Source organism: Lontra canadensis, unplaced genomic scaffold (genome assembly GCF_010015895.1).
Source record: "Lontra canadensis isolate GAN:19392208 unplaced genomic scaffold, GSC_riverotter_1.0 scaffold7, whole genome shotgun sequence".
NCBI lineage: Eukaryota > Metazoa > Chordata > Mammalia > Carnivora > Mustelidae > Lontra > Lontra canadensis.
This window is the reverse complement of record NW_022631001.1, coordinates 30094056-30119137: the sequence shown is the minus strand read 5'-3', so window position 1 is coordinate 30119137 and position 25082 is coordinate 30094056. Positions and strand designations below refer to the sequence as shown.

Below are 25082 nucleotides of genomic sequence, written 5' to 3'. Positions count from 1 at the left end.
CTCCCCAGGTGACACTGCTTGAACACACACCTCCAGGCAGTGCCATTCTCTCCGTCTCTGCTACTGACCAGGATTCAGGAGCCAATGGTCACATTTCCTACCACCTGGCTTCCCCTGCTGAGGGCTTCAGTGTTGACCCCAACAATGGTATGTCCTTCCCAGGATCTGACCCCCTTATCTTTGACCATGACCGGCCATATTTTTACTCCATTCCTAGAATTTGCCTGAATTCTTAACTCCTGGATCTCTGACCCAGTGACAAGATCCCCCCCCACCTCTCTGTCTCTATTTTAAGCTTTGTCCTGACTGCATGTCAAAAGCCATTTCATAAATCCTGGAGATCATTCCATAAACTCCCAGCACACAGGCCATTCCATGGAGTCTGAGTTCCAAAGCCATTTCCTAGGCCCCCAAAGGATCACCCTCTGCTCACTTACAGGCTGTGCTGAATGCATATTTCTCTCCACTCCCTTCTCATCTCAGGGACCTTGTTCACAACAGTGGGAACAGTGGCCTTGGGCCAGGAGGGGCCAGGAGTGGTGGACGTGGTGCTGGAAGCACGAGATCATGGGTTGCCAAGCCGGGCAGCACGAGCCACAGTGCATGTGCAGCTGCAGGACCAGAATGACCACACCCCTAGCTTCACATTGCCACACTACCGTGTGGCTGTGACTGAGGATCTGCCCCCTGGTTCCACCCTGCTCACCCTGGAGGCCACAGACGCCGATGGAAGCCGCACCCATGCCACCGTGGACTATAGCATCGTCAGTGGCAACCGGGGCCGAGTCTTCCAGCTGGAACCCCGGCTGGCTGAGACTGAGGAAGGTAGTGGACTAGGCCCCCGGGCACTGGGCTGCCTGGTGTTGCTTGAGCCTCTAGACTTTGAAAGTTTAACCCAGTACAACTTAACTGTGGCTGCAGCTGACCGGGGGCAGCCCCCTCAGAGTTCAGCCGTGCCTGTCACTGTCACTGTGCTGGATGTCAATGATAACCCCCCTGTCTTCACTCATGTGTCATACCGCATGGCAGTTCCCGAGGATACACCCGTTGGAGCTGAGCTGCTGCATGTGGAGGCCTCTGACGCTGACCCAGGTCCTCATGGCCTTGTGCGTTTCACCGTTAGCTCAGGCGACCCTTCTGGCCTCTTTGAACTGGATGAGAGCTCAGGTGCCTTGCGACTCGCCCGCCCCTTGGACTGTGAGACCCAGGTTCAACATCAACTTGTAGTGCAGGCTGCTGACCCTGCTGGGGTACACTTTGCTCTGGCACCAGTGACCATCGAGGTCCAGGATGTGAATGACCATGGCCCCATCTTCCCGCTGAGCTTGCTCAGCACCAGCCTGGCAGAGAATCAGCCTCCAGGCACTCTTGTGACCACTCTGCATGCAATTGATGGGGATGCTGGGGCTTTCGGGAGGCTCCACTACAGCCTGCTGGAGGCTGGGCCAGGACCTGAGGGCCGCGAGGCATTTGCGCTGAACAGCTCAACAGGGGAGTTGAGGGCACGAGTGGTCTTTGACTATGAGCACACCGGAAGCTTCCAGCTGCTGGTGGGTGCTGCTGACGCTGGGAATCTCTCAGCCTCTGTCACTGTGTCAGTGCTGGTGACAGGGGAGGATGAGTATGACCCAGTATTCCTAGCTCCAGCTTTCCACTTCCAAGTGCCAGAAGGTGCCCGGCGTGGCTATAGCCTGGGTCATGTGCAGGCCACAGATGAGGATGGAGGTGCTGATGGCCTGGTGCTCTACTCCCTTGCCACCTCTTCCCCCTATTTTGGTATCAACCAGACTACAGGCGCCCTGTACCTTCGAGTGGATAGCCGGGCACCAGGCAGTGCAACAGGCACTTCTGGGAATGGAGGCCGGACACGGCGTGAGGCACCACGGGAGCTGAGGCTGGAGGTGGTGGCACGGGGGCCTCTACCCGGTTCCCGGAGTGCCACAGTGCCCGTGACTGTGGATATCACCCACACTGCACTAGGCCTGGCACCCGACCTCAACCTGCTGTTGGTGGGGGCTGTGGCGGCCTCCCTAGGAGTTGTGGTGGTGCTTGCACTTGCAGCCCTAGTCCTGGGGCTGGTGCGGGCCCGTAGCCGCAAAGCTGAGGCAGCACCTGGTCCAATGTCACAGGCAGCACCCCTGGCCAGTGGCTCTCTGCAGAAGCTAGGCCGAGAGCCACCCAGCCCACCGCCCTCAGAGCACCTTTATCACCAGACACTCCCCAGCTATGGTGGGCCAGGAACTGGAGGACCCTACCCCCGAGGTGGCTCCTTGGACCCTTCACACTCCAGTGGCCGAGGCTCAGCAGAGGCTGCAGAAGATGACGAGATCCGCATGATCAATGAATTTCCACGTGTGGCCAGTGTGGCTTCTTCCTTGGCTGCCCGTGGCCCTGACTCTGGCATCCAGCAAGATGCAGATGGACTGAGCGATACATCCTGCGAGCCACCTGCCCCTGACACCTGGTATAAGGGCCGCAAGGCAGGGCTGCTGCTGCCAGGTACAGGAGCCACTCTGTATCGAGAAGAGGGCCCACCAGCCACTGCCACAGCCTTCCTCGGGGGCTGTGGCCTGAGCCCTGCACCCACCGGGGACTATGGCTTCCCAGCAGATGGCAAGCCATGTGTGGCAGGTGCACTGACAGCCATTGTGGCTGGTGAGGAGGAGCTCCGTGGCAGCTATAACTGGGACTACCTGCTGAGCTGGTGCCCTCAGTTCCAGCCACTGGCCAGTGTCTTCACAGAGATTGCCCGGCTCAAGGATGAAGCTCGGCCATGTCCCCCGGCTCCCCGTATTGACCCGCCGCCCCTCATTACTGCTGTGGCCCACCCAGGAGCCAAGTCTGTGCCCCCGAAGCCAGCCAGCACGGCAGCAACCCGGGCCATCTTCCCACCAGCCTCTCACCGCTCCCCTATCAGCCATGAAGGCTCCCTATCCTCAGCTGCCATGTCTCCCAGCTTCTCACCCTCACTCTCTCCTCTGGCTGCTCGGTCACCCGTTGTCTCACCATTTGGGGTAGCCCAGGGTCCCTCAGCCTCAGCTCTCAGTGCAGAGTCTGGCCTGGAGCCACCTGATGACACAGAGCTGCACATCTAGCTGTGGCCCAGGCTGGGCCCCGACCTGGGATGCGCACAGTGTCCCCAATGCAGGCCCCATCTGAGCCTGCCCTTGGCAGCCTCGGACCATGACTGACCACGGGGGAGGCCAGCTTCCCATCCTGAACCCCTCCAGTAGGGGCAGGTCCCATGTCTCACCCAGCTCTGTCAGAGCACAGTGCCACAGAGGCTCTGTGGGGGTACTGACCTGGGGACAGGTCCAATGTGGGGAGAAATAAGGAGGCAGCAGCCCTGGGTTCTCCTCAGTGAGGGCTTCCTGCCCTGCACCAGCACCCTGAGGTGGAGCTGAGACTTTATTTATTGGGGGGTAGGGGGATGGGGGAGGTCCATCCAACTTGTTTGGGCCCAGCTCTCTTGGGTTCTACTGACACCCCTGCCCCTGCACAGAACCAAGTGCCAATTCTCACTCTGGAGCCTTAATAAACTGCAGTTTGTATCCAGTGTCCGGCTGTATTCTGTGGGGGCCATGGGGATGGGGGATGATTGCAAGACAACTGATACACTGTGGACACCTCAGAGGGCACGGAGGGGGGTGGACACAGGGGCATCTAGGGTGGGGACAGCACTGGGAACCCAAGTCTGAGGCTGATGGTCACATCTCTGCAGTTGGCCTTTCCCATTCACAAGGGTTGGAAGTCAGACAGAAGGCAGACAGCAGGGGCTTCCTTGAGGCAGTGACCTAGAGAGGAATTGGCTGGGTGAGGAAGGATCTTGGGGATAACCAGCTAGGCCTGAGAATCCATGTGTAAGAAAAGCTCATGTCTTTTAAGCCTTTGCCACACCAGGCTCTCTGCTGAGCAGTTTTCCTGTTTTATCTCTGTAAATGTTCACTGCAATCCCACAAGGCAGAGCACTTTAGATCTAACCACTTCCATATTCTAAACGAAACCTAGGCTCGGAGAAGTTGGGTGGCTTTCCTGATACTGTACAACTAAGAAGGAACCCCGGTCTGTAGGTCTGTGTGCCCCAGATCACTTCTTTTTTTTTTTTTTTTTCAAGATTTTATGTATTTATTTGACAGAGATCACAAGTAGGTAGAGAGGCAGGCAGAGAGAGTTGGGGAAGCAGGCTCCCTGCTTAATCCACTGAGCCACCCAGGTGCCCCACCAGAGCCCCTTTCTTAAGTGCTCCCCTATACCCCTTGGTGAGTGCCAGCTTGCCTCTAGCAGCTAGGGGGAGCCCTGTATGAACCCAGTGATCTGGGAGCCACAGAAGAAGGATCCAGTTGCAGCCCCACCCATTTGGAGGAGGAGCCAGCAGGGCACCAGTTTCTAGGCAGCCACGTGGTGGTGGTGGTGGTGGTGGTGGTGGTGGAATATAAGGCTCATGTGATCTGTCACATGACAGCGGATCTCCAGAAAGGCAGCATGAGACTCCAAACCTGGTGAGAAATTAGGGGACCCCAGGAGGAGGGGACTATGTTGGAGGGTGGGAATACAGTGGCAGTCCAGCTCCCGCTGATACCCGCCTGCCGCCTCTGCAGCTTCCTAGGGCTCCTTGCCCTCTTCGTCCCCGGCAAATGCAGTTACAGCCCGGAGCCGGACCAGCATCGGACGTGAGATGACTTAGCACACACTGACCCCTTCCCTAGGCCCTGTCCTGTGCACACTGTCTTGGCCCAGACTCCCTCACCCCTTACCAGCTCCTGGTATCCACTCCATAGTCTTATCCCCAGGTTCCCAGGCTCAGTCCCCAATCATTCACCTCCTGTGAGCCATATCTGCCTCTGGGATCCTACCTCAGGTCTCAGCCCTTAATCCTGAACCTTCCATTACTAATATTTCCCATCCCCACACTAACAAAGCCCATGTTCCTGACCTCTGATCCTGCAGGTTGCCCCCAGGCTGGGTGTCCCTGGGCCGTGTAGACTCCGAGGAAGAGCTGAGTCTCACCTTTGCCCTGAGACAGCAGAACGTGAAAAGATTGTCTGAGCTGGTGCAGGCTGTGTCGGATCCTGGCTCTCCTCATTATGGTGCCTATGGGAATAGGGATTGGGACTGGGGAGTGGGATGTTGTGAAAGGACCCCGGGCTGGGCTGACTGTGGGATGGCACACATAACGTCAAAGTCATGCTCTTGGTGCCTAGGAAGGTGGTGATACAGGGCAGTTGAATGGCTGTGGCTCTCGAGCAGTTTCTGAATTTAATAAAAGGGATCTGGAAGTAAACTGTCTAAAACTCACTCAAATTCTTTCCCCCAGAACTTTTCACCTATGTTTATCAGGCTGGAAACCTGAAAGTTAAGAGCACAGGCTATGAGAGCAAATCTGGATTCAAATACTGACTCTACTACTTAGCAGACACATGGGAAGTAGTACCCAGTACAGATAGGTGCTCATTCCCCACCCTCAAAACCACACCCGTTTCCTCCTCCAGTCAGGCTCCAGAACTCTCATTTCCAGTTCTGGCTCTAAAAGAGCCTTTGGAATCATCTGCTTTTTACCATTGCTTGTAACTGCCCACTCATTTGTTTATTCTTGCACCCAGACTGCTGCCCAGTCCCCAGTGGTCCACCCCACTCCCCACTCTGCTCCCTACTCTGCTCTAAAACTGTGTTCTGTTCCAGTGGTCATGCTGGATGGCGTCCCTCCCTTGCATGAAGCCCTTCATGGTTGGGGGGGGGGCACCAGTATGCGTGTGAGAGGGCAGTCTCCAATTCACCCTGAAGCTGTGTACATGGCACTGTGCAGGAAAACAGTGACTCACCATTATGTTAAGCTTAAAATCAACAAGTATGAAGACTGGAACTGAATTAGATGTTACCTTATAATTGGTTCTAAAAGTTTGGAAAACTTTTCCTGGAAATAAACTTAATATGGAAAATTTTAATTTTTAACCTCATTTGTTGTTTGTAATTATGGCAATACATGCTCTGATGCAGCATTTGCAACCTTCTGGCCTTTAGGGAAAATCCATATTTCTGGCCATGGCATTCCAAGTCTCCCCAGCCTTTTCTTCCCCTGGCCCCCAAATATAGCTTTCACCTGCACAGCCTGCCTTTGTGCTAGAAAGTTTCCACCTATCCCTGAACACCCTGTTCCAGGGCCCCTGGGAAATTCCAATGTCTCCTGGTTGAGGTCCAAAATGAGCAACTTGGAAAAGCAATGAATGAAGGCAAGATCCTCTATTGAATTCCTGCAGGAAAATACCTGACCCTAGAGGATGTGGCTGAACTGGTCCGGCCATCACCACTGACCCTCCGCACAGTCCAAAAATGGCTCTTGGCAGCTGGAGCCCGGAACTGCCACTCAGTGACCACACAGGACTTTCTGACCTGCTGGCTGAGTGTCCGGTGAGACGGAAGGATTGCCCCATGGAGGGTACCAGTCATGCCATCAGGGAAACGAGTCACCCCAATGGGAGAGAGCTGAGAGCTGGTGGGTGCTTGTGGGTGAGAGCTAACAGGGAGTTAAGGATGAGCAGTGATGCTCAGGTAGCTTCCTCTGCTCTGGTCTGTGGTTTCTGATCTCTGTTCTCTGATCTCTGACCTCCAGACAGGCAGAACTGCTGCTCTCTGGGGCTGAGTTTCATCGCTATGTGGGGGGACCAGCAGAGATCCATGTTATAAGGTCCCCACGTCCATACCAGCTCCCGAAGGCCTTGGCCCCTCATGTGGACTTTGGTAACACCCAGTGGGGTTGGTGGGTTTGAAGCAGGCAGAACCAGGGGCTGGAAAAGTTTAGGTGCCATGGGGGGCTTGGGGTGGGGTCAGTGGTAAAGTCGGGGTTGGAGTCTAAAAGATCTCCTCCTCAAGCCTGACCCCTCCTCACAGTGGGCGGGCTGCACCGCTTTCCCCCCACATCATCCCTGAGGCAACGCCCTGAGCCACAGGTGTCAGGGACAGTTGGCCTGCACCTGGGGGTGACCCCATCTGTGATCCGTCAGCGATACAACTTGACAGCACAAGACGTGGGCTCTGGCACAACCAACAACAGCCAAGCCTGTGCCCAGGTGAGCTGGGCAGACACCTCCAGGGTCCTGACACCCTATCCAAGGTGCCTCTCCAGGCTGGGCCTTGTTCTCTGACTCCTCCCCTGGGTCCTCACCTCCTATCTGGAATAGTGTCCCCTGCCCTGACCTTGCAGCTGCATCCTCTAACCCATGATACCTGCTCTGATTCCTTCTGTAGTTCCTGGAGCAGTATTTCCATGACTCGGACCTGGCCGAGTTCATGCGCCTCTTTGGTGGGAACTTTGCGCACCAGGCATCAGTAGCCCGTGTGGTCGGAAAACAGGGACGGGGCCGGGCCGGGATTGAGGCCAGTTTAGATGTGGAGTACCTGATGAGTGCCGGTGCCAACATCTCCACCTGGGTCTACAGTAGCCCAGGTACTGCCAAGGGAATTGGTGGGTGGGGAGACTGGAGGTGGTGAGTGGTGATCACTGCTCCCTCAAGGGAATCCCATAAGCTAGAGGGAGACCCTGGCAACCTTCCAAAGGACCGCCCTTGTGCTCCTCCCCTCACCCCAAATCCAGGCCGGCATGAGTCACAGGAGCCCTTCCTGCAGTGGCTCCTGCTGCTCAGTAATGAGTCAGCCCTGCCACATGTACACACAGTGAGCTATGGAGATGATGAGGACTCCCTCAGCAGTGTCTATATCCATCGGGTCAACGCTGAGCTCATGAAGGCGGCCGCTCGGGGTCTTACCCTGCTCTTCGCTTCAGGTGACCTCCTACGCTAAACTTAGACCTTAACTCACCAGGAGTTTTGACCCCACAGGGAGCCCTGTGATCTCCGACTTACAATCTGAACTCAATAGGGACCACTCATCTGACCTCTAAACTCTAACCTCTTGCAGTAATGACTAACTCTTGACTTTCATTTTTGACATCTGAACCCATATATCAAGCTCTGACCAATTAATCTGAGTGCTAAACTTGGTCTTTCTCCCAGGTGACAGTGGGGCTGGGTGTTGGTCTGTGTCTGGACGACACCAGTTTCGTCCCAGCTTCCCTGCATCCAGGTAAGCACCCCAGCCCACCACTTACCTGTGACCACCAGTCTTCCGTCTATGGGTTCATGATCTGGAACTTTTGCCTTGACGCCACCAGGTGCTTCTGTAGCTAAGACCTCAGTTTAACCAGCTCTGATTGCTGCATTCCCTTCTTCCTATAGGTCTAGGCCTCATGGCTTCTGAGTGGAATGCATTTCCCAGTATTCTTCTTCTCAGTTCCAGGCATTTTAGTAGATTTGGTGAATGTTCTGTAGACAAAAGGATACACTATTACCTCAGGCCATGCCTTGAGGGCTTAGAATCTCTTAGTCTTCCCCATGTACCTGCTTCCCCACAGAGTCTAGCCCCTCTATCAAGAGCTAGCTCATACTTACCCATCTCCATACATTTTGGAGGTCCTCTTGGGACCCATACAATCTGTGCTGTTTTCTGCTCTCAGCCCCTATGTCACCACGGTGGGAGGCACATCCTTCCAGAATCCATTCCGAGTCACAAGTGAGATCGTTGACTATATCAGTGGTGGTGGCTTCAGCAATGTGTTCCCACAGCCTTCATACCAGGTATGTGTATGTGATAGTGTGGATGGGTGGGTGGGAGGGATCCTTGGTCAGCAGACAATACTCACTCAACAACATCTTTCAGGAGGAAGCCGTAGCCCAGTTCCTCAGCTCCAGTCCCCACTTACCACCATCCAGTTATTTCAATGCCAGTGGCCGTGCCTATCCAGATGTGGCTGCACTCTCTGATGGCTACTGGGTGGTCAGCAACAGCGTGCCCATTCCATGGGTATCTGGCACTTCGGTAAGAAATCAGCCTGGGTCCAAACCCCCTACTCAGAAACTATCCTCACCCTCTATAAGACCTTTTACCCAGAACCCCTGACTCCTCAGAGACCTCTGATCCTTTCAAACATCCCTCCCTCAAATCCAATCACTCTGAATCCCTAACCTCCATTTATTCCTTCATTCTTCCAGGCCTCTACTCCAGTATTTGGTGGGGTCCTATCCCTGATAAATGAACATAGAATCCTCAACGGCCGTCCCCCTCTTGGCTTTCTCAACCCAAGGCTCTACCAGCAGCGTGGAGCAGGACTCTTCGATGTGAGTATGGAAGGGAAGGGTGTGGACATTTTTATGAATATGGAGAGTTCAAAGATGAACTTGAGGGCAGTTCTGATGGGGTACTGAAATGTAAATACAAGGTAAGGGGGCTTAGTCTGTTAGTGCTGGTACGGACAGGCCCAGGTCTGATGCCTGCCTTCTCCCTAGGTAACCCATGGCTGCCATGCGTCCTGTCTGAATGAAGAGGTGCAGGGACAGGGTTTCTGCTCTGGCCCTGGCTGGGATCCTGTGACAGGCTGGGGAACACCTAACTTCCCAGCTCTGTTGAAGACATTAATCAATCCTTAACACTTTCCTGCCGGGAGAATGAACCTGTCCCCTGCCCCATAGCTGGTGGCTAGGTCCCTTATTCTGCACTGTTGGAAGCCCTGCTGAACCTTCAACCATAGACTGCTGCAGAGAGCTTATCCCCCAACCCTAAAATGCTGTGAGCTTGGCTTGACTCTCAACTCTACCCTGCTCCATCATGCTCAGGTCTCCCTACTCCTGCTTCAAGTTTCTCTAAAGATGCTGTAACTAGTATTGTTTGGGAGCCTCCCCACTCCCAACACCCCCCCCCCCAACCTTTTCTTCTTTCTCTTTTCAACCAGGCTTTTTCTAAGAGTTGTCTATGCTGTTTCTCTTCATGCTGTCTCCTCAGTTCATTGCACCTTCTTCAGCTTTCAGGGCTTAACTTCTTTTCCGACCATTCCCACTTCCTCCTTCATTCCCTCTTCCTCTTTCGCTTTCTCTTCTTTCTCACTGAATGTTGATATACGTCACTGCTTCATCTTTACCCTTCTGCTCTGTTCAATCTACCCAAAGTTTCCTGGAACAAATCAGTCATCTGTATCCACAGCTATCACCGTCTCACTAAATCAGACTGTTGGACAATGATTCCTCAAATGCAAGGTGTATGATACTCAATACTTCATCTTCCTCCTTCCCAATTCCAGACCATTCTCTGGTGTTCCTTCTTGGCAAATGAGACTATGCTGCTTCCAATCAAGCTAGAAGCCTAAGTGTTATCCTAGACTCCCTAATCCTTACCTTCCCCTTCCCACTACCACTGTCAATAAGTCCTACTGATTTCACCTCTTAAATATATCTTTATCAATCCACAAGTCCTGCCAATTACATTTCCTAAGTATACCTAGAACTCATTTACTTTTCTCCATCTCTACTGCTACTAAATTAGCTTAGAACAATTATTTTCTCTTCTCTGAATTGTAGGAGGCCCTTGAAAAATGTCCTTACTTCCTGCATGCTCACAAAACCATTTTTCCAGAGTAAAATGCAAATCCCATCAGGTCATTTACTTAAAACCCTTCAAAGATTACTGATAAAGTTCGGGTTTTTGCTATGACTCACAAACCTGATCCTTTCCTTGCTATTTGTTCCTGAGTAACAAATTGCTTATTCTCCCTTGTTCTCCCTCACCCTTCCTCCACTTCCCCACTTTCGCTTTTGCTTAAGATATTCTGTGCCCTTAACATGACCCCTGACTCCCTTTGCCTGTTTGGTTTCCAGGATTCTTTGAACACCCCACTCAGAAGCCGCCTTCTGTGAACCTTTGGCTCTCTGCAGCTCGCTGATTTTTGTATAGTAGAAAATGATTTGGTATAGCAGAAAAATCCTGGATTTTTTCAAACCAAGCCTGTTTGATTCTTGGTTCTGATGCAGACTAGGAAAGAGACTTGGAGAAGTCCATCTCCCTGAGTCTTTTACCTCCTCTGTTAAGTGGGAATATCAATACCTGCCTCTAACAATAATTAATAATAATTAAATGGAATGAAGTTGATAGAGTGCCTGACACAAAGAAGTAGGCAGCAGATGTTAGGTCCCTTCCTCCTTTGCACTGCGTACTGTGTGTCTACCTCTAGTATTGTAACTCCAACCTAGTATTGAAAATGCCAGTTTACCTCTTTGCCTCCCTTTCCAAGACTGTTGGTGCCTAGAGGACTAGAATCTTGTCCTACTTAACTTTGTACTCCCAGGCCCTAGCTCAGGATTGGCAAATAGGAATTAAATAAATGTTTGTTGCGTTGAAAACCCCACCCTCCCTGGTGATTTTGCATATGTTGTTTACTCAAACTGAAATAACCTCCCTTCCTGTCTACAGCAGCACTGTTCGCTTCCCTGCTATCACTTCTCCCGGCAGCTGGAGGGGAGTGGGGCTTTCGAACCCTTAAAAGGCTGAATAAGGGAACTAGAAAGGATGCAGACTGGCAGGCAACCTGTAGTTAAGGGGTGTCCCAAAACAAGGTCTTTAAGCGCCAAGTTGGAAGAAGAGTCCCAGACCTACGGAAAAGCGTCTTAGACCTTGACGGTTCCCATCCCGGCGAAAAGGCTTAGCAGTATGGCCGCGTGGGAGACCGCCTGTCGTAGACATCTCACAGGCTGGTAAACAACCAGGAGGCGGGAGACGCGAGAAGGACAGCAAACACGGCGAGGGAGGGGCGAAGCGCGGAGCGTGTGACGTCACCCATGGTGTGTGCGTAACGTGAGCGGAAGCGGAAGCGGCTCTGTTCGCCGCCTCTCCCACCGGCCTGATGAGCTGCAGCGGCTCCGGCGCGGACCCCGAGGCGGCGCCGGGCTCCGCTGCCTCGGCCCCGGGCCCGGCGCCCGCGGTCTCGGCCCCCGCAGCGTTGCCCGCTGGCACCGCTGCGGAGAACAAGGCCAGCCCCGCGGGGACTGCAGGGGGACCTGGGGCTGGAGCTGCGGCAGGGGGCACGGGACCCGTGGCGGCGCGGGCCGGGGAGCCGGCCGAACGGCGCGGGGCGGGTGAGGGCCGGGACGGGTGAGGGTGCGGGCAGTGCCCAAGGCTGGGTCCAGTGGCGGGTGAGGGCAAAGGATTTCACCTAGCCGGGGCCCCGCATCTCCCACCTCCATGTCTGTCTGCTGGTTCTCCTCCAGCTCCGGTGTCGGCTGGCGGAGCGGCGCCCCCGGAGGGGGCCATGTCTAACGGGGTTTATGTACTGCCGAGCGCGGCCAACGGAGACGTGAAGCCGGTGGTGTCCAGCACGCCTCTGGTGGATTTCCTGATGCAGCTGGAGGATTATACGCCTACGGTGGGCTTCCTGCCTGAACAAGGCTATTGGCGTGCTGTCAGGCCAACTTTTCTGCTACACCGCCTGGGTTTCCAGCCTCCTTTTGCACTTGCTCCCCTACTAGCTCTGCCCACCCAAACTGAGCTTCCTGAAAGCCAGGCCTGCCCTCCATTTCCCTCCCCCTCTCAGCCCAGGGCAAATACTGACAGTCGTCTCATTGATCTCTCAGATCCCAGACGCAGTGACTGGTTACTACCTGAACCGTGCTGGCTTTGAGGCTTCGGACCCACGCATGTGAGTACAGTCTGGGTGGGTAGATTAGAAACTTGAGTGCTAATGTGGTTTAATTGTTCCATCTCCTTCTCACACCACTTTTTTTTCTCTAGAATTCGGCTCATCTCCCTAGCTGCCCAGAAATTCATCTCAGATATTGCCAACGATGCCCTACAGCACTGCAAAATGAAGGGCACAGCTTCTGGCAGCTCCCGAAGCAAGAGCAAGGTGTGAGGGGAGGCTCATTGAATCAGTAATTACCTCCCACAGTGTCAGAGGCTTAATTGTCCTGAAATCCCTTTGGGGAAACTAAGTCCTAGGGGAGGTGAAAGACCTACTCAGGGTCACCCATCTGGGATTGAAACTGGGATTCCTGTGCTCAGCTGGTGCTCTTCCCTCTTCCCTCAGGACCGCAAGTACACTCTAACCATGGAGGACTTGACCCCTGCCCTCAGCGAGTATGGCATCAATGTGAAGAAGCCGCACTACTTCACCTGAGCCACCCAACCTAAATGTACTTGTCTGTCCCCTTGTCCCCACACCAGCCTGTTTTCATAATAAACTTTATTGTGACAGGCAGGGCTGGTCCCTCCCATGCTGGGAGATACCGTGTGGCAAGTGACAAAGCTCTGAGCCTAGCCCCTTTGGGGGCTGCAGTGGTAGGGATGGGGGCAAGGGATGGGCCCCATGGCTGGGGTAGTACCATGACTGGAGGCAGGGGAGGCAACCAGAAGCCTGCTGCTTTGGGGAGACATACTCCCCTAACCGTGTCCTGACACCTCTGGAGTTTAGGCAAGGGTTTTCCAGCTCTACTTGTCCTGCATCTTCTCCAGGATAGGCACAATCATGTCAAATTTAGGCCGCTTAGCAGGGTCTTCATTCATGCAGATCTTCATGAGCTTACACACATGGGGGGAAATGCCTGGTGGGATAGTAGGCCGAAGGCCTTCCAGTGCCACCTGCAAATACAGGAAAAAACAAAATGGGTTTCAGAACTTGAATATCCTGTGGGGAGAGGCCTCTAGTCCTCAGGACAGGATTACTGCATATTTGAACAAATATGGGAAGAGCCCAGCCCTGCTATAGTTATTGTTGTCACCACCACCATTCCCCCAACACAAGTGCATACAGTTGTGCTCTCACCTTCATTCCAATCTCCATGTTGGAGAGGTCAGCAAAGGGTACCTCCCGTGTCACCAGTTCCCACAGAAGCACTGCAAAACTCCACATGTCTGCTGAGCGTCTGTTTGTATCTTCAGGCTTCTTCTGCAGTGCTGGAGGAACAGGACTTAACTGTTCCAGCTGCTTGTCCTGTCTCTGCCCCCTTCCATTACTACTGAGCTGGCCCTTCTCCACCTCCCAACATGATGCCCTCACTCACCTTCAGGGGCCACCCAGGCAGGTGCATACATGCGCCCAGGGCATTGGAAGGAGAACTTGACGTCGGCCATGCTGATTCGGGCAGTCATATCCTCATCAATCTGAGGAAGAGAAGATAGATAATGTGGAAGGAGGTAAGTCCTATTCTAGACAGGGAAAGGGGTCTGGGGGTCTGGGCCAGAAATGAAGTGTGACCTTACCATTACACTACGGCTATTGAGTGCATGTCGTGGGATGAGGGGCTCTAATGTGTGTAGGAAGGCCATGCCCCTTGCCATGTCCAACGCAAACTTCACAGCCTGGCTCTGGTCCACAACAAAATCTAAGGAGGCAAGAGTCAAGAGAGTTTGGGGAGGCTCACACACCCTGTGCCCATCCCATGAGATTTGGTATCCCCTACTCACTGGTGCCTTCATGTAATACATTGTACAGGGATCCATATGGCATCCAGTGTGTGATGAGGGTGGGGTGAGGAGCAGGTGGAGATTGACAGGCACCTAGCACTGGGAGCACATTTGGATGCGAGAAAATCCTGGAAGAGGGAGAGTATCCCCAGCTGAGATCAGCATAAGAGATCTCCCTTTGGGTGCTAGTCAGGGTTCCTTGGAACCAGCAGCTTCCCGTTTGGGCCTTGCCCCACCTGAGACGGGGACACTCCTCGTTGAAGTCCCTGCTCTTCCTTGTACTCCAGTCTCGAACCTTTAGCACCTTCACGACGATGTCATTGCCCTGCCAACGGCCCTTCCATAGCTGAGAGACAGGTAAGGGTTAGGAAGCTTTAACTAAGGTCACTGCTTTCTTGTCCGCTAACTGTAAGAAAAACTTAAAACAGGTGCAGGGCAGGTAATTTGTAGGAGATTGGGGGGGGAGGGCCAAGAAAGGCAGGGTCACCTCTCCAGAGTGATTCTCGTTGAGCTTTGCCAAAAAGTTGAGCTGTTTGTAGTCAATGCCGGAGTGTTTGTTCAGAGTCCCATTTCCTGAGGATGTGGGCAGGTCAGTACCCAAGCTTCACCCTAACCCAGCTCCAACAGCTCAGGGTTATTCCCTCGACCATCCCTCCCCTTACACCTGACTCACGGGGCCGAGTGCGGGTGGTTCCCTTCCAGAAAGTGTCCTTGTATGGAATACGGTTAAGGTTCTGGCCCATCTTCTCTGCCCGCTCTGGGGAAGAAAAACAGCTTTGGCCCCAGCTGTAGTACGGAGCGAGGAGATAGGTAGGGACAAGACAGGATACAAACTGGAGTTGGGGGACAGACCTCGGAGGAGCTCTCTCAGGGGTGCCTTGGCTTTGTCCACAGGCATCTCTCCATACTTGTTACAAATGCTGACAAGAGCCCCATTAGCTACCAGGTCCTGGAATGAAAAGGTGGTTGTGATGACGGGCTCTGCTACCTCCCTGGCAATCAAAATCAACCATCAATACAGATATAGTATCAGATCTGAGTGTCATATATTCAGCAATACTTACAGAATGGATTGTAGGTTCTAGAATCTCCCATTCAGGCTCAGACGTTGCAACCCACCCATCCCAGGGCTCAGGGCTTTGGTACTCACCTCTGCAACCTGATCTTGGCCCCAAAAACAGGCATAGTGCAGGGGCACGTTTCCATGCTCATTCACTGCATTAATGTCAGCTTTATACTGCAAGAGCTGGTCCCCATGGCCAAGAAGAAGAGGCAGAAGACAGTCAGAGGGGAGATGGGAGTTGAGGCGTGTAAGGAGGGAGAAGAGTACACATAATGCTTGTGACTGACTTCCAGACATGTATGTAATGTATGTGACAGAACATTCATGCATACCTTCTGCACAATATCACGGTGTCCATGACTGGCTGCCAGGTGCAGGGGGGTGTCATCCCCACGGTTCATCACATTGATTCGTGCCCCCCGCATGATCAGCATTTCAACCACAGCAGAACGGCCCTCTCGGCAGGCCCAGTGCAAGGGGGAGAAGCCATGATCATCCCTTTGAGGAAGAGACAATGGTCATTGATCTGGAGGTGGGGCAAAGGCTTTGATATGGAAAAAACTGATAGTCTTTATGAAAAATCTCCCTAGAAACCCTGCCTGTCCAGGATTCTGATTCTCATTCATGCCAGCGACTCCCAAAGCTGTCCGATTAAGACCTTCAAAGGTCTTCAGACCGCTGAGCTTCAAACCTAACCAACTACCACCTGATATCTCAACAAATACATATGATTCACTGTCTTCATCAACATCTCCCACTAGCCTTTTTTCCTTGGCATGCCCCATCTCATTAAATGGTAGCATTTTATCTGGTTTCCTCTACATTCCTTTTGCAACATCTGTTGGTCCTTTTTGTTTCCAATGCATTTCATATGCCCCTAATATACTACTTGTGGCACTGGATTGTAAACATCTTAATGAGCTGTCTTGTCTGCTAGACTGAATTCTTGAGAGAATGGTTTGACAGAAGTTGTTTATGCATGTTAATACAAGGGAGGGGTGTTTTGGAGAAGGAAAGCCACAACTCATGGGAGAAGAAGCAAGCTTACTGATTGGCTCTGTACTGAAACCTAAGATCTAAAAATGGACTGGCATTAAAATAATGTTTTGGAAGGGTTTATAATGAAAAAGAAATACTTTTGATAAGTCATTACTAATGAGGCAGATATCAAATGAGGATTTGATTTGGTAAAACAGGATTCCTCTACTCAAGCAGTCTGAGTCCCAGAAAACAGGAATATAAGAGTGGCTTCTTTAGAAAGAAAACTGACTTTTCCCCTGCCAAGGACATGTATATTCTAAAGTAAAAGAGCTGTACAAACTAAAAAGAAGAAGAAAACACTTGGTGGGAGTTGGGCCTGCCTGACAGCCTGGGGCCATAAAAGGAAATTCCCTCCAGTCTGGTGTGTGTGAGGATCCAAGGGGCGGGACAGGGGGGCGGTCTGTGGTCTGAGACCGCAGCCTCCGGATGCCTTAGTGTTGCGGTCACTTCCCTTGTGGGGGCTCTAGTTATGGCCTGAAACAGATCAGGGGTCTAACTGCTGCAGGCCATCCAGATGTCCTCCTCCCCCAGGGGATGGGGGTGTGTGCATGACCTTTAATGACTTCCCTCCACAGCTGCCCTCATCTGCTCACTTAGAGATAGCTGAAAGCTTTCCTGGAAGGTTAGCCCCACCTCCCCTTCTCTGAAGCAACCATCCCCTACTTATCAGTGAGTTTTGCCTCCCAGATCTTTAATTTGTGCCCTGGTTTATCAGTTTCCTGCAGTCTGTGGCATAAGCAGGCCAGTGCCTGAGGGCAAAAATAAGAGCACAGGGTTCCACTCACTGTCAGACTGCCTGTCACCTCAGGGCCACAGACTATATTCCCAAAGAGTCCTGGAGGGAGTTTACCCCACCTCATATCCAGCATATACCTGCTTGGGCCCCCAAAGCCTTTCCCCTCAAACCAGCCCCAAAGGCTTCCAGTTTAATGCCACTCCTTCACCTTTTGGCACTAAAGAGTTTTATAAAATGCAAGTTCCCCTGGACAACTTCACCTAAGCCTTTATAACCCTACCAACAAAGTAAGAGTGCTATCTTTTTCTGAGCACCCTTTGAAGAATTATGAAAGAATTACAGAAATTATAAATATATGAAAAATGGGAAAAAGTGATCAGGAATTACAGAGGAATAGCATAAAGGCTAATGAGAACCTGTGAGGTCTAGATGAAGATGACAGGTGATCCTTACCCCCTCAAACCTAAAAACTGAAGAAATAAAATTTTAAAAACCACCATCCTGAATCATCAGTATCACTACTGCTTTTCTTGACTGTCTCAGCTAACCTTGAAGAACTTGTCTACATTCACTATTTCTGCATCTCCCATTCAACCCACCACCACGCTGTTGCCTTGAGGGCTGGCATGGGCCTCTAGCATAGGAAGTGTCCACAATACTTTAAATGAAGGAACCAGTGTTGTCTGGTTTCTTCATCTGTTTTCCTCTACAGCAGCCTTCACAAAGATCATCAAATACATTATTAATTGTAAATTCAGAAGTTACTTTAAAGTGCTAAAGTTCTTTAACTCGTCAACAGCCTATCCTACTGTTGACCACTCCCCCTTCGTTGAAACATTCACTTCTCTGAGCTTTACTAACATCTTTTCCTGTTTCTTCTGCACCCCCAGGTGCACCTTTTCAGTCTTGCAGGCTTCTCATCACCTCTCTGTCACACCCATGTCTTCAGGTATCATCTATATGCTAACATCTCCCAAATCTGGGTCTCCAAGTCAGATCTCTCTCCTGAAATCCGAATCTGCATAATCAACAACCTACTCAACGTTTCCACTCTACTGTACAGTCACTTTAACATGTCACAGCAGCAGTCATCATCGTTCAGCCATGTCCAACTCAGTAAAAGCAACCACTATCTACCTAAGTCTGAGCCAGAACCCTGGTCATCATCTTTGCTTCCACACTTCCCACACCAAGTCTCATCAATTCTTTATCCTGAAGATTTCAGGAATGCAATCACTTCTTTCTTTTTATATCAGCCTCCATTCTAGTCTAAGGCATCACCACCTCTGGCACAGACCAAGCAACTGCTTCTCCAAATGGCCGCCTGCTCTTGAAAAGGTATCCAAGATGACACTTAAATGGACAATCTCATCATATCATAGCAGGGCTTTAAACTCTTGTTCTTAGAATAATAACCTTATTATAGTATAAATATCCTTGCATGATCTGGTGGGCTCTTGAAGCAGACCTCTCCAGTCTTATCTCCCGTGGTTTACCACTTGTACCCAATGCTTCAGCCCACAGAAGCCCATAGAAGTCTTCTATCCTCCAGCCATATGGACCTGTAGACAACTCCCAAACACTCCATTCTCTGTCTTGCCTCCTAGCTTTCGCCCGTGCAGTTCACTGAGGCTGGAAAGCTCTCTGCAGCCCGTGCCTGTGAAACTCTTATTGAGCAGTCAAGATTCAGCAAGAACACAGCTTCCTCTGTGGAGACCCTCTGCCCCCCACAGGCTGTGCTTTGCACTCGTAGTACTGGGTAGGAAAGTCAGCCGCCCCAGCCAACGTGAACACCCCACATCGCGGAGAGGAGCAGCATTTGCCCTTCTCACCCACCAGCCACTTCAGCTCACCCCTGGTTGAGGTCGTTCTCCGTGTTGTCCAGCCACAGGCGAACGGCCACCGCGTTGCCCTCCCGGCACTGAGTGAAAATGTCGTCCATAGCAGCGTCCCGGCGCTGAGTCCCCTAGATTGGGGAAGCCTGCGGACTGTGAAGGTATCCACGGAAGGGGGGGTGAACCCCGAAAGCTTTGTCCCTTACCGGAGATAAGGGGGTGGGGGTCTCCCGCTGCCTCCCCAGCTAGTGGAGGTCTGGGAAGGAGTTCGGCTAGGCGGGATGATCCCTGTGTCCCCTGGGCGCGAGGGTAAGGCGGGTCCGCGCGAAGTAGAAGGTGATTAGGAAGTAGAGTCCCCTGAAGGGGTGTCGGCGAACAAGCTCGGAGACCCTACCCGAGAACAGACCTGGGGGGAGGGGGAGTTCAGGCGCTCTATACCCTGAGAAAGGCGATCGGGGGTCCTTCCCGGGGGTGGCCCTCGTTCCCTACTCGGTATTCGGGCCGAGCGAAGGCTGACGGTTGGCGGGGGTCGAGCCTTAGGGGAGGGCATGGGTGCTCCCGCACTCACCGGGACTCGGGCTGGAGGAGCCTTCTTCGGGGAACTCCCGTCCGGCCGCGCCCGCCGCCCGGCCCCGCCCCTGGCCCTCTCTGGCCAGCGCGGGTCCCCATTGCTCCCTCCCTCTCGCCTTCCTTGCCCTTCTAGCCAGCGGTACCTAAACTCGATGGTTTCCTGCGCCGCGCCGGCCACTCTAGCCACACAGATTTTCACTCTTTGGTTTCCGGCTCAGTTCCGGCTCCTCTGCGCGCCAGGTTTAGTAGAAACGCGCTGTGCACGTGGAAAGGCGTGTGGACGCGGGGATTTCGCCCACCGCACGAGCATGTTTGAGGAGCCCGAGTGGGCCGAGGAGGCCCCAGTAGCCACGGACCTCCGGCCTGTAGCCTCACGGCCTCCGCCTGCCTCAGCCTCGCAAATCAAGGTGAGCAGCCCTGCGCGGAGCTCTTCCAACCGAGAAGCTTACCCTGGTGGATCCGGGCACTGGGGGTTGGGGGTGGGGTGGGGGTGGTGTGTGTGTGTGTGTGTGTGTGTGTGTGTGTGTGTGTCCGCGCGCGCACGCGTTGGAGCGGGGGGCGCCTGCGGCCAACAGAAGACCCGACTAAGTGAAAGCTGTTGGGTAGAAGTCAGTGAAGTGAAGATGAATTATTGAACGTGAAAAGCACGTGCAGAGACCCTGGGGGGAAGAAAGCATGTCCTGTTGTTAAGGTCACCCACACAATTATCCGTGTGGTTGGAGCACAGAGGGTATGCCATTGAATTTGGAGAGGTTGAAGTTTTGCATATTTTAACAATAGAAGCCAATAAAATGGTTTTAGCAGGGGAATGATTTCTTAAGATTTGCATTTTAGAAAAGTCCTTGGTTTCAGTGTGGAGATTGGATTGGAGAGAATAAAAGTGAATGACAGTGAAGGATTTTATCAGCACTACCATTCTAAAGCAGTAGTGCAGAGTGGGTACTGATAAAGTCCAGGTTAAGTGCCTGGCCTGGGACCTCCCAACAGGACTTCAATCCAGAAGGCCTTCCAGACAAGAGACCTTCTCCTTTAAGCCTTTGCAGATGTGAAGGCTGCTGTACTTCTCAGGCTCTTCTACCTTTCAGTCAGCATCCAACAAGGAATCCTCCTGCTTTTTCCCATCCTCTTCATCCCCTCAACCCACTGCTATAATCTATGCCACTGGTCTTTCCATCTGCAGCTTGTCCCTTTCCACTTACTCTCTATACTACAGCTAGACTCATTTTAAGTACACACCTGTGATCCTGTCACTCTTGTTTTCAGAAACCTCTATAGCTTTTATAGAAAGATATAGAAAGTTGCAGGCAAGAGCCTGAGATTGAGTGTTGGAACTCCTGCTGCCTTGTGGCCTTACCACATTCCCCTGGGATACTCCGCTTTCTCATCTGCAAATTGAAGAAGTGAAGTGGCTGGTTACTCTGCTCTCCAGCCTCCCAGAGGTTGAGATGGTGACTTAAAAGTTGTTCAGGGTCTGGCAGGCTTCATGACAAACTAGAGAAGTTAACTAAGAATAATCTAGATGCTTCCGCCAGCATCTGAATCAGGTCTCCATCTCTGCCTTCTTATTCTCCAGGCCCCATCTATTTACCTCACCCCTTCTCTCTTCCCTTGTTTTCCCTCAGGGCTCTAAGCACCGTCAGCTCTTGGCTACTTTACGGGCCCTGGAGGCAGCATCTCTTCCCCAGCAATCCCCCGGCCTGCCTGACAGTGACTCTGAGGAGGATGTGGTGGAAAGGAAGAAAAAACGCCTGAAAAAGTCCTCATCTGCTAGTGCTTCTATTGACGTAGAGAAGAAGAGGAAGAAGAAATGTCAAAAACAGGGTCCACATGGCAGTGACCATGAAGAAAAGGAAGTAAAAAGGAAGAAAAAGTGCCTCAGAGGGATTCTCAATGCCAGTGACCCTGCTGAAGAACAGAAGAGAAAGAGGAAGTGCCAGAAACAGGCCCCCTCAAACCCCGCCCAGCATCTAGACAAGGATAACAAAACAGGTACTAGTGGATTTGTATATGTGTGTGGGACAGGGAGGGGCATCAGCTGATCCATACATGGCACAGGTTACCTGCCACCATTAGGTTTGGAGTTAGTCAGTAAGAAATGTTTTCATCCAGGCCATGGTCTCTTTCTCAAGGACAGGGTATGGCCAGGATGATTGCCAAACCTCAGAATTCAGGGGCTATTGCCCCGAATATGTTCTCTCATCTTCCTCTCTTCAGGTTCCAAAGCTTGGAAGAGTACTGCTACAAATAATCAATCCAAGCTGAGTCCTGGCTCTACTTCTGCCAACCCCCCCCAGACCTTGAGTCGCAAGCAGTGGCGGAACCGGCAGAAGAACAAACGTAGACATAAGAACAAGTTTCGGCCACCTGACCAGGCTCCAGCCGCAGCGCCCACAGAGGAGACAGAGATGCCTCCTGCCCCCAGCCCAGATAATCATGAGGATCGGGCAGGGGCTCTGCGAGCCCGCATGGCACAGCGGCTGGACGGTGCCCGATTTCGCTACCTCAATGAACAGCTATACTCAGGGCCTAGCAGTGCTGCACAGCGTCTCTTCCAGGAAGACCCTGAGGCCTTTCTCCTCTATCACCGTGGCTTCCAGAGCCAAGTCAAGAAGTGGCCACTGCAGCCAGTGGACCGCATCGCCAAGGATCTTCGCCTGCGGTGAATGAGGGTTGGGCACTCTGAGAAGCAATGTGGGTCAGTCATAGCTCAGACTAGACCAGTGAGTGATCCCTCCCCTCCACTCCCAGGCCCGCGTCCCTGGTGGTAGCTGACTTCGGCTGCGGGGACTGCCGCCTGGCCTCAAGTATCCGGAACCCTGTGCACTGCTTTGACTTGGCCTCTCTGGACCCCAGGGTCACTGTGTGTGACATGGCCCAGGTAAACCCTTCTATCTCTCTCTCTGTATCTGGTCTGTGCTCTAGACCCAACCTCTATGTGCTAATCTCTAATGCTCCCTCCCTTTACGCCCCCCATTCTAGTGTCTGGTGCTAGCAGTCAGTGCGGAATTAATTAATTAATTAATTTCTTAAAAATACCTGTTTTTTTTTTTTTTAAGATTTTATTTATTTGAAAGAGAGCATAAGCAGGGGGAGTAGCAGAGGGAGAGGGAGAAGCAGGCTTCCCCTTGAGCAGGGAGCCCGATGTGGGGCTTAGTCTCAGAACCCTGGGATCATGACCCAAGCCAAAGGCAGACACTTAGCCGACTGAGCCACCCAGGCATCCCTCAGTGCTGGATTTCTGCTACCCATGTTGTACGCTTTGTACAGTATTCCCATTCTCTACAGGTGCCTCTGGAGGATGAATCTGTGGATGTGGCTGTGTTCTGCCTTTCCCTGATGGGAACCAACATCAGGGACTTCCTAGAGGAGGCAAATCGAGTGCTGAAACAAGGGTAGGTGCTCCCAGCACACAGTTGTGTGTATATGTGCACAGGTATAGGTCTGCATTTACACAGAACTTCTCGCTCTTCTCAGGGGTCTCTTGAAAGTGGCTGAAGTCAGTAGCCGGTTTGAAGATGTTCGGACCTTTCTGGGGGCTGTGACCAAACTGGGCTTCAAGGTCATCTCCAAGGTGAGGGCCCCAAGAAGTCTTCCTATTTTTGTCTCGTTTGGTCTATTTTAGGGTAATGATGTTAAGGAAAGAGGCCATACACGCAGACACAGAGTTTGCTCTTTGAAGGCATGACGTACGGGAGAGTCCTGGGAACCTTTCTGAGCAAGGGTGGGGCATGGACAGAGGTGTTTTGAGGAGCTGGGGTGAGGATTTGGAGCTCACTAGGTCTTTTCCACCCGTAGGATCTTACCAACAGCCACTTCTTCTTGTTTGACTTTGAAAAGACTGGGCCTCCTCGGGTAGGGCCCAAGGCTCAGCTCACAGGCCTGAAGCTTCAGCCATGTCTCTACAAGCGCAGGTGACCTCTGGGCCCGCCTTGAAAGAGGAGGCAAGTCTTGAACTCCAGGCTCATAACTCTGAAGACTATATCCAGCAAGTCACCGACCCAGGGACTGGTATATCGCTTTTGCTGTCCTAAGACTAATGTTTGATTAAACCCCCTGGTTCAGCCCCGCTCTAATGAAGGCTTCTTGGTTGTGAGAAGCATAAAATCACTTGGGCTGGCTAAAGAGTAGGGAGTTTACTGTGAAAATACAAGGGTATCTGGGAATTAGGGTTCCTCCAAATGGGGGAACTAGCTGGTTTGAAATTCATGGCATCGCTGGGTTTGCTCCTCTTTCCATCTCTCAGGAGCCACGTGGACTTTCTGCCCTGGCATCTCTACTTGCTTCTCATCTCCATCTGCTGAGAAAATCTATAGCCAGGGCTGGGTGTGTAAGAGGTGCTCAATAAACCATAGCTATGGCTATGATGTGTTGTAAGCCTTACTACTTTCTTAAGTCCTTCCCTAGGTAGGGTTGGAGGTCAAAGAGCGAAGAATGGATTTCTTGACTGAGGAATACTCTGGGAGAGCTCAAGATGGACCTTTCAATGGCCTTCATTTCACAGGGTATTTAGAGAATATTGATAAGACTTTGAATTGTTCTGGAGGGTGGTAGTAAGAGAGCTGGGTCTCTTCATAAATAACAACTGGTTGACATCATGGTAGGCTGGGGGATTGGGCTGTCCATTAGTACGAGGGTCTGTTTGTTGTGTCCAGCTTGTAGTGGGCCCAGATCACCATGTCCTGGGAAAGCTATGGGCAAGGAATGCTGGTGTTAGGAAAATGCACTGGGATGATAGACCCTTGGCCTCTCCTGCAAAGTATCTGCCATGTCCCGATATAAAGATGTAGCATCTTACCTATTTGGAAGGGCAAAAACAGAGTGCTCACTGGGACATAGCTTCCAGGGCTCTGAGCCAGTCAGATGCCTCTGGTGAGGGGATCCAGCTTCGAGGTAGGCTGTGGACTGGAAGGCATGTTTGGAGGCTAGGCAGTGTGCCACAGTGTCTTCGCATGTGCTCTTCTGTCTGCTGAATACTCACCTAACTGATGAAGTCTTACTCATCCTAGCTTAGTTTTTCCTACTCTACCGCTCCTAAAGCAGAATTAATTTCTTCATCTACATTCTTCAGATTGCATTGTGATTGCTTTGCACATTAGGCAGCGGTCCTTTCAAATGATACTTATCTTTGTATTCCCAGAGCTTGTTGGTGACATGGTAGAGTAACAGGGTTTAGCTGAGTGGGACTGATGAGAACAGGGTATTGCAGGAACGCAGGCTCAGGGTACAAGATGTGGGCACTGAGGACTAGGGATGATGGAAGAAGTAAGCAGATGGGAGAACTTGAACAGACAGAACAGGTGGGATAATGAGGGCTGGTGAGAGAGAGGAATCTGCAGTGAGTCTGGATTCTCGCTTGAGCAACAGGTAGGGCTGGTGCTGCTGTTCAGAATGTTGGGTTGTAGGTACCTGTTCGACATTCACTTGGAAAAGGGATGTAATAGTGCCGGGAGAGACCTGTCCTAGGATTTGGGAATCAGCAGTCTAAAAGTGGTCATTAAAGTCATGGGAATAGATAAAATATCAGAGTAAGGTAGTGAAAAGAGAAAATGGCTCCAAATAAAAC

General features: G+C 52.1%; 5 protein-coding genes across 8 annotated transcripts in view; 4 read left to right on the top strand and 1 right to left on the bottom strand.

Moving 5' to 3' along the window:
• DCHS1 (dachsous cadherin-related 1) overlaps positions 1-3556 on the top strand; it is a 45489-nt gene extending 41933 nt beyond the window's left edge. For both annotated transcript variants that reach the window (XM_032853341.1, XM_032853342.1), the window contains exons 20-21: positions 9-147; positions 484-3556. In XM_032853341.1, coding sequence (XP_032709232.1) covers positions 9-147; positions 484-3095 — 2751 coding nt within the window. In that variant the 3' untranslated portion in view covers positions 3096-3556. The remainder of the gene's footprint in view (positions 1-8; positions 148-483) is intronic.
• Positions 3557-4407: 851 nt separating this feature from the next.
• TPP1 (tripeptidyl peptidase 1) lies at positions 4408-11224 on the top strand. Its single transcript, XM_032853343.1, has 13 exons — positions 4408-4499; positions 4599-4670; positions 4948-5087; positions 6255-6405; positions 6608-6735; positions 6886-7064; positions 7243-7441; positions 7589-7777; positions 8007-8076; positions 8507-8627; positions 8710-8868; positions 9042-9167; positions 9336-11224. Exons 1-13 carry the CDS (start codon positions 4456-4458, stop codon positions 9474-9476), a joined length of 1719 nt encoding a protein of 572 aa, XP_032709234.1. The 5' UTR covers positions 4408-4455; the 3' UTR covers positions 9477-11224.
• A 480-nt stretch (positions 11225-11704) lies between these two features.
• Positions 11705-13069, top strand: TAF10 (TATA-box binding protein associated factor 10). The gene is made up of 5 exons (XM_032853349.1): positions 11705-11951; positions 12084-12238; positions 12447-12511; positions 12604-12718; positions 12899-13069. The coding sequence occupies exons 1-5, from the start codon at positions 11720-11722 to the stop codon at positions 12986-12988; spliced, it is 657 nt and encodes a 218-aa protein (XP_032709240.1). The 5' UTR covers positions 11705-11719; the 3' UTR covers positions 12989-13069.
• ILK (integrin linked kinase) lies at positions 13038-19646 on the bottom strand. 3 transcript variants are annotated; one of them, XM_032853346.1, is made up of 13 exons: positions 19518-19646; positions 18968-19102; positions 15670-15835; positions 15425-15520; positions 15127-15223; positions 14948-15031; positions 14762-14847; positions 14511-14620; positions 14275-14402; positions 14071-14192; positions 13872-13971; positions 13634-13764; positions 13038-13449 (listed from the first exon to the last, which is right to left on the bottom strand). In XM_032853346.1, the coding sequence occupies exons 2-13, from the start codon at positions 19054-19056 to the stop codon at positions 13300-13302; spliced, it is 1359 nt and encodes a 452-aa protein (XP_032709237.1). In that variant the 5' UTR covers positions 19057-19102; positions 19518-19646; the 3' UTR covers positions 13038-13299. The 3 variants fall into 3 exon arrangements, with proteins under 3 accessions (XP_032709237.1, XP_032709239.1, XP_032709238.1); XM_032853348.1 differs by having other exon boundaries at positions 18968-19080; positions 19518-19624; XM_032853347.1 differs by lacking the exon at positions 19518-19646 and adding an exon at positions 19388-19495.
• A 92-nt stretch (positions 19647-19738) lies between these two features.
• RRP8 (ribosomal RNA processing 8) lies at positions 19739-23898 on the top strand. The gene is made up of 7 exons (XM_032853344.1): positions 19739-19926; positions 21142-21508; positions 21734-22178; positions 22268-22397; positions 22805-22911; positions 22994-23090; positions 23315-23898. Exons 1-7 carry the CDS (start codon positions 19828-19830, stop codon positions 23432-23434), a joined length of 1365 nt encoding a protein of 454 aa, XP_032709235.1. The 5' UTR covers positions 19739-19827; the 3' UTR covers positions 23435-23898.
• The last annotated feature ends 1184 nt before the right edge of the window (positions 23899-25082 follow it).